The sequence below is a fragment of the Vespa crabro genome, chromosome 22 (genome assembly GCF_910589235.1).
Source record: "Vespa crabro chromosome 22, iyVesCrab1.2, whole genome shotgun sequence".
Taxonomy (NCBI): domain Eukaryota; kingdom Metazoa; phylum Arthropoda; class Insecta; order Hymenoptera; family Vespidae; genus Vespa; species Vespa crabro.
This window is the reverse complement of record NC_060976.1, coordinates 3576668-3590994: the sequence shown is the minus strand read 5'-3', so window position 1 is coordinate 3590994 and position 14327 is coordinate 3576668. Positions and strand designations below refer to the sequence as shown.

General features: G+C 34.6%; 2 protein-coding genes across 13 annotated transcripts in view; one reads left to right on the top strand and one right to left on the bottom strand.

Annotated features, from left to right (window-relative positions):
• LOC124431794 (4-coumarate--CoA ligase 1-like) overlaps positions 1–12996 on the bottom strand; it is a 133761-nt gene extending 120765 nt beyond the window's left edge. Inside the window, exon 1 of the mRNA XM_046980078.1 lies at positions 12922–12996. The gene's annotated coding sequence lies outside the window, so the exon portion shown is untranslated. The remainder of the gene's footprint in view (positions 1–12921) is intronic.
• The window catches only part of LOC124431795 (lachesin-like), a 102076-nt gene that overhangs the window by 80967 nt on the left and 6782 nt on the right, over positions 1–14327 (top strand). For 8 of the 12 annotated variants that reach the window (XM_046980081.1, XM_046980083.1, XM_046980085.1 and 5 more), the window contains 3 exons: positions 3381–3484; positions 13713–13828; positions 14031–14216. In XM_046980081.1, the coding sequence (XP_046836037.1) occupies positions 3430–3484; positions 13713–13828; positions 14031–14216 (357 nt within the window). In that variant the 5' untranslated portion in view covers positions 3381–3429. Of the gene's footprint in view, positions 1–339; positions 595–3380; positions 3485–13111; positions 13350–13712; positions 13829–14030; positions 14217–14327 lie in introns of those variants that run through there. The other 4 variants (XM_046980084.1, XM_046980092.1, XM_046980093.1 and 1 more) reach the window with 4 other exon arrangements.

The window sequence follows — 14327 nt, the reverse complement described above, 5'->3', positions numbered from 1 at the left end:
GTAGATATTACAAATTTGGTGTATTCTCTCTTAAAAATTTTGACTTGACGTTTAATATGATTACTATTATAAATAAGACAAATAAATAAATATATATATATATATATATAATCAATACGTTTCATTGTTAAATATTATTTATTACACGTCGAGATGATTTAATTGAAAAATAAATATTTGTAATGTGTAATACGATAATCAAATAGAAAACTTTCCAAGCAAATATCATCTTTCTCATTCGTCGACGTTGAAAAGTTGACTTGATCGAAAGCCAGGATCCACTTGAACACACAGGCCGATTCTTTCTTTTTCGATAGAACAAAAAGAGCAACGGCATAAACCTCGGCGATAGCGAGAGACGGGATCCGAATCTCACCGAAAACCGGGAACGTATAAAAATCGTCGGGAGTCAGGGTAGACTTCAAGAAGATTCATAGATCGTGCGATAAAACGCTTTCACGTGCTCGACGAGAACGAAGACGAGAGGAAGACGAAAATAGAGAAGGAGAAGAAGAAGAAAGGGGAGGAAAAGAAGAAGATGAGGGAGGAGAGGGAAGAAGAGAAAGAAGAAGATGCGAAAGAGGACGAGTTACGGTACGGTAGTCTCGTTGCTACTCTACCACTCCTTATCGCCACTGCGTTCAATGCATAAAGCATAAAGTTCGTATCTCATGCATACATTCATACAGACATAGAAAAGCGCAGACAAAAAGAGAGAGAGAGAGAGAGAGAAATAAAGAAAAGGAAATGAAGGAAGGATGATGGTTAAGGTAGAAAGGTCATAACTTACTTTTTGCCAAGATTTACCCCCACTTTTCAAATATTTCCACTCCTCTAGTCCAGGATCTCCAAAAGACACGAGCGTAAACCTTAGCCTCTACGTTTTGATCTTACGTGTGCGACTTTACGTTGTATACATATGTACATATATATATATATATATATATATATACTCACGTAGGTAGTAGTATCTCTAAAATCAGCGAAGGGTGACCAAGACACGTATTGGACGGGTATCCGTGGCTTTTGATACGCTACTCCTAGCTCAATTCGAAACCTACCTTCATCCCCTTCGTCGCTTCGTACTACCAAAGCTTCCATTCTCCGTCTACACACGACCGCGAACCGCTCAAAATTCCATTTTCCCCATAGGGATACATCCGGCGGGCTCATTGAAAAATAGCCCACTTACCGTGCTTCACGGCCTCTTTTTACCATAAATCAATCGCGTCTCCTCGACTCTCTCTCTCTCTCTCTCTCTTTCTCTTTCTCTTTTCCTCTCCATCTTCTCACACGCGATCTATCGGTTCTCGTTCGCCGCCATTCCTTATTCTTATTCCTCTTCGTCTCCCGCGTGCCTTCGATTTCATCTTTGCAAGCTTTTTCTATCGTTGCTTTTCAGTTTCCATTTTTCTCTTCGCTCTCCATCATCTCTTTTTGTCCCTCTCTCTCTCTCTCTCTCTCTCTCTCTTCCTTTCCTATCTCCAATCTTCGAAAGAGGCAAAATCGAATCGACTTCACTGATAGCTACCGTTCTAGGGAAAGAAGTTCGATCTTTCTGATTTTCACGTATTACTTTCGCAATGATTCTTTTAGAAATTTGAAGCTCTATCGCGTTGGATAATAATTTATAGTAAGATGGGAGAAATGCGACGAATGCTCTCGTCCTCGTGCATCGTTAATGCTTAATTGCATTTTACGCTTCATTGTTCATGCCCGAGCGTTCGTTAAAGCCACGTAGAAGAGGCAAAGGTGGGAGGAAGAAAGGGATAGATAGTTGTGGTATTGGTGGTGGAGGAAGAGGAAAAAGACGGCGAAGACGATGACGACGACGACAACGACGACGACGACGACGACGACGACGCTGTGCGATTTCCAACGGCGTCGAAATAACGAGCTACCGGCTGCACACCAAGGGACTCCTTTAATCGGTGATAGGATAACTATGAGTGTCATTAATTACTCCGGACGTGGGTTCCTTCCTTTTCCTTCCCTCTTACCTTTCTTCTTTCCTCTCTCCCTCTCTCTTTCATATTCTTATTCTTATTCGTGCGAGAGCTTTTTAGAGCTTTAGAAGCTCCGAGATACGAATAACTCAGCATTCGAAAACCCTTCTTTTTTAAAAACTTTCCACTAGCCACTAAGTCCACTGGGTGTTCTTAATAATTCAAAGCGAACCGCTTATCACGGCTAAACTTTCTCGGTTAATTCGACTTCATGCAATTTTTTATCTCCGTTAACCGAACGAACGATTTCTTTTCGAAGGATCGCGTTCTCGCAAATTTTTAATAAGTAGAAAAACGATAAAATTTGTCGAAAGCAAAAGCAAAATCATTGTTAACGATGAACGATCAAAGCCATCGTATACGTGGCATCGTAATCCGTCAGATGAATTTAAGCTGTATGGAAGAAGCGCTTTAAACTCTTCGTCGCCTCTCGTAATCTCATTGAAAACTGTTTGAACAGGACCGAGCGATCGGTAGCGCCATTGTAGTCGGCTAGAATTCAATGTCTAGGGGTTGGTTTCATTGCTCGATTAATTTCGCGAGTAGTAGCGTCGAATTGATCGAATTAAAAAGAATTCGCGATGAAAAACTTTCGATTAAGTTAAACTTTTGCAAGCATTTAACTTCACGAACTGTACGGAAGGATGCAATCGGTTGTGAAAAAAAAAAAAAAAATAAACAAGGCTACAGGATGCAAAAGTGGAAAAGAGAGGGAGAGAGAGATATATATAATTACGTTCGATTATAGTAGCGTTCTTTCGAAAAGAGATATAATTAATTTCCTTCATGAAATAAACGTTGCAAAACTAATTTCAATTTATCATAGATAGATATACATGTATCATCAAACGTTTCCTTTTCCTCTTTTCCTCTCGCCACATTTATAGATCTCATAACATCTAAAATCACGAAATTACGAATCGGAAGCTCTCCTAGCGTCATACGAAAGTAACGAAGAACGTTACTCCCTCCTCTCTTGCACACTAATTCTAATGGATGACTAAAGTTTCGTGTTCGTAGCGAATGCAATGAGGTACCCTATTTGCCTTCAACGTGACAATGGGAGTATGCGAGATAAGTATGGTTAAATGATTTTCTCAAAGATCCTCTGACTCTAAGATGATTTTATGATCGATAACATACTTAAGATAAATTGTAACGATCTTACAAATAGTAATAATAATAATAATAATAATAATAATAATAATAATAATAATAAACAAGATAACAAGTTTTATTTTTCTCCATGACGAACGACCATATCCGTCTGACAAATTCGAAATGAAATCCCATAGTAATAACACAAGCGTGAGCATTGTTGTATACATTTACCAAGATCTTTTCTAAAGTAGAAAGAATTTCTCTTTCTTACAGATAATCGACCAGCTGTCCCGAAGATTCATCAACAAACTGGTGCATTCTCATGGCAGCACGGAAACTCGCAGCCCTCTTCGCCGCGGTTCTACAACTTTGCTTATGTGAGTTTCTCTTTTCCTTTATCCTTTTATTCTACATTCGAAATTCGTTCGTCAATTTTCCAATACTTTAGAAATCTTATCTAAATGTCATTGAAAAACTCTTCGAAAAGTTAAAAAAAAAAAAAATCAATCTTACACAGCTGACTTTGAAAATAATAAGTGCCTTTGTCTTTGGATGGAATAGATGTATAGGAAAACAAGGGGAAAAAATAGAAATAAAAGAAAATAGATAAAGAAAGTGAAAGAAAAATAGTAGGAGTGCTGGGAAGAAAAAAAAGAAGAGAGGACTTGAGAGAGAGAGAGATAGAGAGAGAGAGAGAGAGAAAGAGAGAGAGGGAGAGAGAGAGAAAGAAAGCCGCAAATTGAAAGTTCACGTTCACATTGCGCCACCTTCCGGCACATGACTTTCATGAGAACGCTGCAGATGCGACCACTGAAGCTTTCTTTCTGTCGTTTCTCTCGTAAACGATTTTCCCAGTTTTCTAAAGATAGACCAGAAGACGAGACAATCAACTATCCAAAAGATAGAGATAGAAATAAGAAAAAAAAAAAAAAAAATAAAGAACTTGGAATATAATCGCGTGAAACAAATAACAATGTATTCATTTACACGAGTTTTCCCTTTTAAATCCTAATACTTTATCACTTTATAATGATTATAATAAATAAATAAAATCTCTAACGATATAATTTAAAATTACAATTCACCTTCGACTTCGATCAACAAACCAAAATCCTCCGATAAATCTTAGGAAATCCGGAATCACACATTTCCCTAATCCCCGATTAGGAACTAGGTAAAATCTTAAATACGAAGGAAAACGATCCGAAGAAGATTTAAAGAGCCGTCGAGAGAAAGAAGAATGATTGGATTGAGAACATCGTCGAATGTTGAGTAATCCTGAGTACACAGAGACTAAAAAGAGAAAAAAAAATATTGGAAGAGTGATGAAAAAAGAGAGACAGAGAGTGAGTGAGTAAGTGAATGAATGAGAGAGAGAGAGAGAGAGAGAGAGAGAGAGAGAGAGATAAGATAGAAAAAGTAATAGACTTATATAAAAAGAGTAGGTATGTGAGTGAATCTATTTAGTAAACATAGTAGTAGACGCGTTGCGGTATCGTTTCTTTTGCAATGAACTTCTATGCAACGAACGATACATTGTCGTGGTCGATGCAGAGAAAATGAAAGAGAGAAACAGATAGAAATGGAGAGAATGAGGGACAAAGAGAGAGAGAGAGAGAGAGAGATAGAGAGGGAGGGAGAACGAGGCCGAAGGAAAGGACTAGTAAAGATGGAAGAGGAAAAGAGAAGGAGGAGTTTGCAGAATCCACTTAAATCCACGGTGATTTACTCGGGCACACGGCCTCCAACTTGGTGGATAGTTCAAGTCCCACCCTTTTTCCCAAGCTCCTGCACCAACTAAAAGTGAGCGAGGGAGCTTTTTAGACCGATAGGAAAGCGTTAAAAAGCTATCCGACGAGGATATCGAGCTAATCGACTTTTAATTCGTTCAAGGTATACATCGATACATCGAACGACCTATTTAGAAAATATTCATATAAGCCTGTCCTCTTCATTCTTATTTTAATCGTCAAGAAAAACAAGTTTCTTCTCTTAAATTAAGAAAAAGAAATATATTTGGATAGATCCGAGCTTACAAATCGATATTTTTGCAAGTTAACTTTTTTTTTTCTATTAATATTATTTAAACAATTTGCAATTGTTTAATTTATAACGTAATAAAGTATACAAGATGATGTATACAAGACAGTAATTATTTATGTACAAAATATTTTTTTTATGCAATTGTTTATAAAATTATTATTTGTTATTTTATAACATTTTAAATGTTATATATACTGTTTAACAAGGCGACGTAACATGTTATCAAATCTATATAAAAGATTTTATCCCAAAGTCAAAGATTAAAAAGTTATTTTATTTAACAATAAATAGTGACGCACCCTGTATATAAATTTTTAAATTGTCTTTCATATCATCGAAGATGAAATAAATAAATCTTTGATTTAGTCTTCATTAAAAGTTTTTTTCATTCGAAGAAAAAATTGTTTATAAAAATTGTTTATAAACAATTGTTTATTATTTATTAACCGTTAGGATGATGAAATAAACAAAAAAATTACATTTAAAATGGTTTTTGTTTCAAGTCTCTACGATCCTTAGTTCCGAAGATATACCCACTTAAAGGAAAAAGATTTACTTTGACACACTGACCTACATATAATATTCCAAATATGGGCATAGGCCTAGTGACCTACATAAATTCCAGGAATTTACGTCGCGTACAATTTTTTTACTATTACTACTACGTAGTACTACGTACGCGAAATATGAATGAAAATATTTGGATGGCGATATCTTCGCAACGGAAAGTCGTAGAGACATGAAACAAAGACCATTTTAAAGGGAAAATTATCCTCTATCCGTTTAAATATACAAATACAATCGTTATAATAGAACCAATTTTGCAAATTTTTTATTTCGTTGTACATGAACAAGCCAAAAGTTCCTACGTGATTTTGAGAATCAATTATTCATTTCTAACACATTATAGGCAAATTTTTTTTATCAGATTGTAAAATAGTTTGTTTATATAATGTAATTTATAATTTATTTAACAGATTGTAAAATTATAAGGAGTACTACTTGACATTTATTAGCAAACAAATTTCTTTATTTTCATAAGAAAGAAAATCCCAAGAAAAAGAATTACCATTTCGATGCATCTCTCTCTCTCTCTCTCTCTCTCTCTCTCTTTCTCTGTCTCTCCCTTTCTCTCTGTCATTCTTTTTCCGAAGAAAACGAGAGGAACTTGTACGCAGTCGATCGGTTGCATAAAGATTTCCATCAGACTTGGGGAGAAAGAGAAAAGAGAGATCCTTGATAGCTTACAAATTTTTCAGCTTCGTAGATGGAATCCTTCAGGATAGTAGGTAATAAGAGAGAGAGAAAGAGAGAGAGAGAGAGAGAGAGAGAGAGTGCAAAAAAGAGAGATTCATCGAAAGATCGAAACCCAACTAGGAGCTGCGGTTTTCCTATCGGCGATCGACGATCGAGTAGCTCCACACATCGAATAGTCACATCGCTTTTCCTATAAAATTTACGAGTCTCTAGGAGAAGTAGTCCTTTTCTATGATGGCGGTTCGAGGATATCTCGATGACCGAGGAATACGATTTTCAAAGATTTTGTGAGAACTACTATATATATATATATATATATTTATAGGTATACATACGTACTCGCGTGTATATATATAAGTAGATATATCTATACGTATACATAGCGGCTCATTTTTTATTTTCACCGAAAAATTTACCATCCCTTGATAACAAGAGAAATAGGAAAAGAAAAAGAGAGTGAGAGAGAGAGAGAGAGAGAGAGAGAGAGAGAGAGAGAGAGAGAGAAGAGCGAGAATATGGTAGACAAGAAGAACGTCGTCGTCAAGCATCGCTCGTCTCTTCGAATTCCATTTTCAATATCTTCACGACAGATGGTCGATCGTTTCGCAGGGTTGCTCGCGTTCCTTCGATCGACGTCGCTCAAGTGATCGTCACTTCGCGACGTTATCGTCGGTGCTTCTGATTTCCTCTTCAACTCTCTCTTTCTCTCCTCTCCTTCGCCATTTACCGGTGCATCCATTTTCAAAGCAACGATGCTGCTCGCGTCTCTTTTCTCACTGCAATAAAAGCAAGAGAGATGTATATGTATCATGTCTCTGTCTCTCTATCTCTATTTCTCCATCTCTCTCTTTCTCTCACCCTATTTCTTTTTATATCCTTTTCTCTTCTCCCATATATACGATATTCTTCACTATTCTTTTTGATTTTGCTTTCGAAGTTAAAGTAAAAAGATTTTGATGTTTATTATCAAACATTTACTACACAAACGTATTTCAAAGTAATCGAAATACTTTCTTGACATTAATTTCATTCGATAATGTATCCCTCTTAAAAAAGAAAAGAGATACTACTGAGAATATATTAAATAAGAAAGTCACCTAAGTTTCATTTACAGTCTACATTAACTCAACCGATTACACCGACTTCACGAGAATTTTATTACACGTAAAACAGGATAATCGTTTAATTTTCATCCCACTCTAATTATTCGTTTCACGTAGTCGCGGCGAACTTACTTTCCTCGACCGGCAACAAACAATTATTACTCGTTCGTACTTGTGTTTCTTATCACTCTCTTTCTCCCTCTTTCTCCGTCTTGATTTTCTCACGAATATAGTCTATTCTGTTTCTTCTCTTTTATGCTTGGTAGCTATGAGAAAACAGCTGTAACAGAAAAGAGAGCAAGACAGTAGAGTGGAAGAAAAGACGAGGGTGAAGGAGGGTGAAAAGGGACGTGCAATTCCGCGAGGCATACTTTTGCAGTTGAAGCGAATGCTGGAAATAATCGCGACAATCCTCCACTTCAAGGAGAGGCAATAACGATGCCTCGTAGAATCCTACTCGTAAGAGTGTTCGTAGTTTGTTTCTCAGAGATTCCGTTCGTCGCGAATAAGGGAAATGAGGGAAGGGACCGGCCAATGAAAAGGGTGCTTGAGAGATGAACAAAAAAGTGAAGTAAGGAGAAGAAAGAAAGAAAGAAAAAAGAAAGAAGAAAGATAAGGAACGAAAGCCGTGGAATTTCGTGGTACGTTTTTAAAACTCGAATCGCTCGTTCCGTCGTTCTTTTCTACATGGAATTCGACGAATCTTAGAGAATGACACGAGGAAATAATGGAAAAAAAAAGAGAGAGATAAAAAGAGATAGAAAAAATAATATATAAAGAAAAATATAAAGAATCCATGAAACAATAGATATAAATGTAATTAAAAGAAAGAAAGAGAGTGCGAAAGAGAAAACAACTTTCAACTTAAAGTCTACTCGTTTATGCAAAAAGCTGCTAAAAAGCTGAATCAGTATTTTAAATAAATGCTCAATATTTGTACTGATACTTAATTATTTATACTAATATTATATTATATATACAAAATATTCATGTATATCGACCATTTTACAAAATACTTGCTATTAATTAATAAAAATACTGATCGTATAAATAAAAGTGTATAAAAAAAAAAAAATGATCCTGTTCCAATAAATAAAATCGATTTTTGTATCGTTGAAAACAACAAATGCATTTTACAAATTTGGAAAAAGAAAGAACACATTTTTTTATTCATATGAGTATATACACAGTTGATTTAATTAAATGGAAAAAAAAGAAAAGAAAAAAAATCAATTGTTCGAAAATCAAGGGAAATTATTCTCTCGAAAACTACAAGTGCATTTCAAAATAAAATCCATGTTTTATCGATCTTATCAATGATACAATTTCAATGATGGCGACCTTTAGGATATTTTTGTTTTTATTATTTTTTCTTCTTTTAAATGCCACACGCACGACTGATTGCTAAAGAAAGAAAGAATAGAAGGAATGAAGGGAGATTCAAGATGGATTCACGGATGTAAGCTGCTCACGGGAAACGATTTTAATACAAGCATAGTACCCTTAAATAAGGTCTCCTTGCGTGTGAACCAATCCCAGTTCTTTATCTCCCTTTCTCTCCTCTCTCTCTCTCTCTCCCTTTTTCTCTCTCTTTCTTGTCAATATTCGTCGCGGGAAAATTCGAATCGCTTTTCTTGTAGATCGAGAACGCCTCGGAAAAATAACAATCGAAATACGGTACTCGATAGGGAAAGGAAAGACGTATACACACGTACAAGTAAATCCATACACACACACAGAGAAAAAGAGAGAAAGAGAGAGAGAAAGAGAGAGGCAAATACGTATACACATCTTGTATGTCTCACTGAGAGTGTGTTACGAAAACAGAATAGCATTTGAATCGCAGCTTCTTACGAACGGATTATGCTAACGAGACAATCCCCGCTTGGTATAGTCACTTATAGCATAAACCGCCATAATTTCTTTTATTTTTCTTCATTGGAAATTGAGATCCTTTTTCCTCGTAGACACTCGAAGACCTCGAAGTTTCCTCGATGAGAAAACGATACTATACGGAATTTCAGTTGTTTCTGGTACGAAAGAAAAGTATAAAAAAAAAAAAAAAAAAGAAAAAAAACAGGATAAAAGATTCATTGGCTTTAAATCATAGATTATTTTTTATTTAGAAAAATACTTTCCCGATATCCATATATTATAATCAATCATATAATTTATTATTATATTTTAAATGAAAGATTATATATAACTGGATATAGAGAACATACGACGACGAGAGTTATCTATGTTAGCACTTTCTACATGTTGTGTTACATTGAACTAAGCCATGTAAAGCTAAGCATTCTTGCGACTGAGCTACTTCATATAATGATAATGACTATAAAATTAATCGCAAACTAGCAGGAATATTCTCAACGTATTATGAACATAATCCTCTTGAAATGAACGTGTGCTTCATATCTATTATAATACATACTGATTTCGTATCGACAGATACACGTAGTAAAATCACTCACAGTGTCGATGAGAAGGAGAAGATGAAAAGAGAGAGAGAGAGAGAGAGAGAGAGATCGAAATAGGGTAGTCCGCATCTCAACTCTAACTTCTATCTACCGTCGGATTCTCCGTTTAAGCCAAAATCAATAGGCGCGTGCTCCGATCTGATAAGTATACTGAAGAGAAATCCCTCTCTCTCTCTCTCTCTCTCTTTCTCTCTCTCCTTTTGCTTCTTAACCTCTTTCTCCTTCTCCCTCTCTTTTTCCTTCTCTTGCGCTCATTTACTCGCTTATTCTACCTCCTTCAAAGGAGAATCCTCCTAGCTTAGACACACTATAAAGATATACACTTATATAAATGTCTCTATGTCTCTATATATATATATATATGTACATACATAAACATTTATATATATATATATATATATATATATATATATATATGTATATATAAATATATACATAAAATTACATTTTATACCTATCTATATAGATATAAATATATATGTATATGCAATTGCATGTATATATCTATCTACTTGTGGATGTATGTGTCTATCTAGGTAGCAACTCCTAAATCCACTAGTTCTATGGTGCTTTTCTGAGAGCGATAGTTACTCTACGGTTCCACGTCGATCGTGGAAACTTGGATCTTTGATAAATACATATATATATATATATATATATATATATATATATATATATATATATATGTATATATATATTCCCCTCTCTCTCTCTCTGTATGTGTACTTTTAGTATTATCAGGTATTTAACCCTTCCGCAAGTAATGGATTCTACCAGTGCGCGTCAGAGAAGTCAGTTTGTTCGGTAGAACATTTAACGAAAGTTAATTACTGATAAAATAAATGACGGCGAGTACATCTCAATGACGAAATGAACGTTTGTCTGTTTATAATCGAACGAAAGGAAATAAAAAATAATTAAAAAGAAATACGATCGGATATCTTTTCATTCGTTTTTCTTCTTAATCGTCGTCAATTTATATCCTATATATTTTAGTTTTTCTTTCTTTTCTTTTTTTACTGGAACTAATTAAATAATCTCCGCTTTTAATATAGAATCCCTTAAAAATTTCCGGAGATTTTAAATCGACTCAGACATAAAAGAAAAAAAAGAAAAAAAAGGAAAAAGAAAACAAAACGAATTCTCACGTTCGAAAAATTGTTTCGAATATTCAATTTGATTGTTAGACAATTTTAATTAACTTATTTGAGAATAATTGATTATAGTCGAACTCTTTGGTAATTCGCCGTAACATTTCACCCTTCAATCGTTATGAACGTACTTTGTCCTTTTTCTCTTTTCTGTGAAAGTTAACCTTTTAAAGCCCGAACCCCTTTTCTTTTATCGAACCCTATTTCTTTTGTTTTTGACCTCGACGATAAAGTAGCAATAGAATGAGGTTTCAAACGTTTCTTGAAGCATCCCTCGTTGAACTTCAACGGGCAATGAAGTCAAGGAAGCGAAGATAAACGTACTCTTTCAACGAAGGTTCTTCGATTTTTAGTCCGCAACCAATTCCAACATATGTACATATATATATATATATATATATATATATATATATATATATATCATCCTTATCTATTCTGTATAATAAAATATTAACTCTTAAAATATATAAATAAAAAGTAAATTTTATATAGGATAATTTTATCGAAGATTTAAGATTGTACTCTTTTCTTTTTTTTCTTTTTCTTTCAAATACTTCGTTTACCTTATCTTATCTCTCGAAATTCTTTCGGTAGAAGAATTAATTCTCATAATTCTAAAACAATGCCACGTACCCTTCCGCACGTACTTACCGTTATAACTTCTCGATTAAATTTCCTGACCGGTTTCAATAGCACCGGTTGTTATAATAGCTAATCTGCGAGGTAGAGAGTCTCCTTAAACCTCGAGATGTTTGAGGTAGTACGCGCTGTTAGAATCTACGTCTATTCTATAATCAAGCATAGTTTCCAATACACTAGCTAATGTAACTAGCCTAACTATTCCATTCAACATTGCGTGCTTTTCTACAAGTATATACGCGATGCTACGAAATATCGATAGAGGAAAAGAATAATTGCATGCCTAATCTTTTATCAAAGTTGTACGTTTTATCTTTCGAGGAGAAATTAACGAATATCAGAAATGAAAAATATCATATTGGAAACTTCTTCTCAACTCCATTTTCACGAATACGTTCTTCTCGTACTTACTTTTAACTCCAAACGAATTCATGCTTATGTCCTTTCTTTTTTCTACTTTTTCTTCTTTTTATTTCTTTTTTTTCCCCCCCCCTTTTTTCCTTTTTCTTTTTTTCCTTTCAAATGTCCGATGAGCGACGGAATAAAGAATTTAACGCAGAATTAGAATTCCTAAGCGAGAGAGAAAAGCGATCATGCCTTCTCCCTCCTTTTCTACTTTCGAACTACCCACCCTTTCAACTACCCTTAACCTTTCGCTAGAGAACGAATCTCGATCGTAAAACCATGCCATGAAAATCGTGCTCCATTCGTGTTCCCTTCGCTCTTCGACTTTCATTCGTTCGTCCTCGAACGGCAGTGCGAATGCGAGACTGAAGAATTTTTCCATTTATCGCCTTTCTTGCATGAACGCATACGAGAATTTCGATAGGGCGGAATATGGGCGTCGAAACACTGTGCGCTTCCTTTTTCATCACCTATCTCTCTATTTCTCTATTTCTCTTTCAGTCTTTCTATCGTGTAGGTACATACAAGAGCTATGAGAAAGGGTATAGAGAATATTACTTTCTTCGAGATTGAATATATCTAATCGATATAAGAGTGTGCTCGTTTATCCGTATAAATTCCAAAATGAGATATCGTGACTCGAGAAAATTTTCGCAACGCAATTACTATCTCGTTGTTATTACAATTTTTATAATGTAAGTGATATTTTTAAAAGAGACAAAAATCTTTTTCTTACGTTTGATCCTCTTGAATCTGGCCGACGTTGATTTCACTGAGAGATCCGTACGTGTATACCTTTGAAGTGCTTATTGAAGACTGACGTATTTGATTATGTCGCGAACGTTTACCGTATCCCCACTCTCACGAAGGTCAAAAGCAGTTATAAGTCAATAGATAACATTGAAATAATCGAAAGTTAAACATTTCTTGTTATGTATCTCGTATCTGTTGTGTTATTGTTTCGTATTAGTCAAGGACTCGGAGTTCTTATAGATTAATGTTATCTAATAATGAATGAGAAAACAGATAAAAGTGAGCATAGAAGAGAATGAGAAGCAGAGTGAGAGAGATGTGAACGAAACGAAACAAATAAAATATAAAGGATCAGAGGACACTGAACGTCGATAAACAGAATTACTGTATTGAAAAACGACACGTTCTAAAGTAAGTCGCAACTAAATCGTAGACGATCGTTCTTTGACTCTTAAGCATTTTATCTTTATTATCTATTTGTTATCTATACATATGCATGTATAAATATGTATAATATTTCTTTCGATTTATATTTATTTGATATATTTATTTCTTTCGATTAAATCATGAATTATTTAAATCTGAACTTTTTCCATGACATGATATCCCATTTTATACTATACCTTATTTTACAATACATACGTAAATGAAACAAACAACGTTAATCATTATTTCATTCTACGAAATGTACATTTCAACATTCGAAAGCTTTTAATTAAACTCCAAGGAAAACAAGAAACTGACTGGACTAACCATTTCGTATTAATATCTTAGGTCAAATTACCCCGGAAGTTGTACCAGAGTTCCTAGCCCCTTTGGAAAATCACACAGTAATCCAGGGTCGTGACGTGTCGTTCACTTGCGTTGTGAATCATTTACAATCCTACAGGGTAAAGAAATTTTATATATTTATTAATTATACATAAGTATCTATGTTTGCCAATTCGTAAAACGAATTCATCTTACATAAATTTCGTTAATCGAAATAAATCTATTAATTCGATTTAATTATTTATATTTCATTCATAAAAATGCTTACATTTTGTTTTCTTTTTTTTTGTTTTTTTTTTTTTCATGATTTAACATTCGCAGGTAGCCTGGATTAAGTCGGATTCTAGGGCGATCTTAGCGATACATACACGTATGGTTACACACAACCCACGGCTATCTGTCACTCATAATGGACACAACACGTGGAAGCTGCACATATCGAACGTTCAGAAGAATGATTCCGGTAGCTACATGTGTCAAGTCAATACTGATCCAATGCGAAGTCAGGTAAATTCATATGCGATATTCGATTAAATATAATTAATAATGTTTATTCGATCGATATAATCATTTAAACACATTCAAAAATATCTTCAAAGGACGTGTTCATTTAATGTT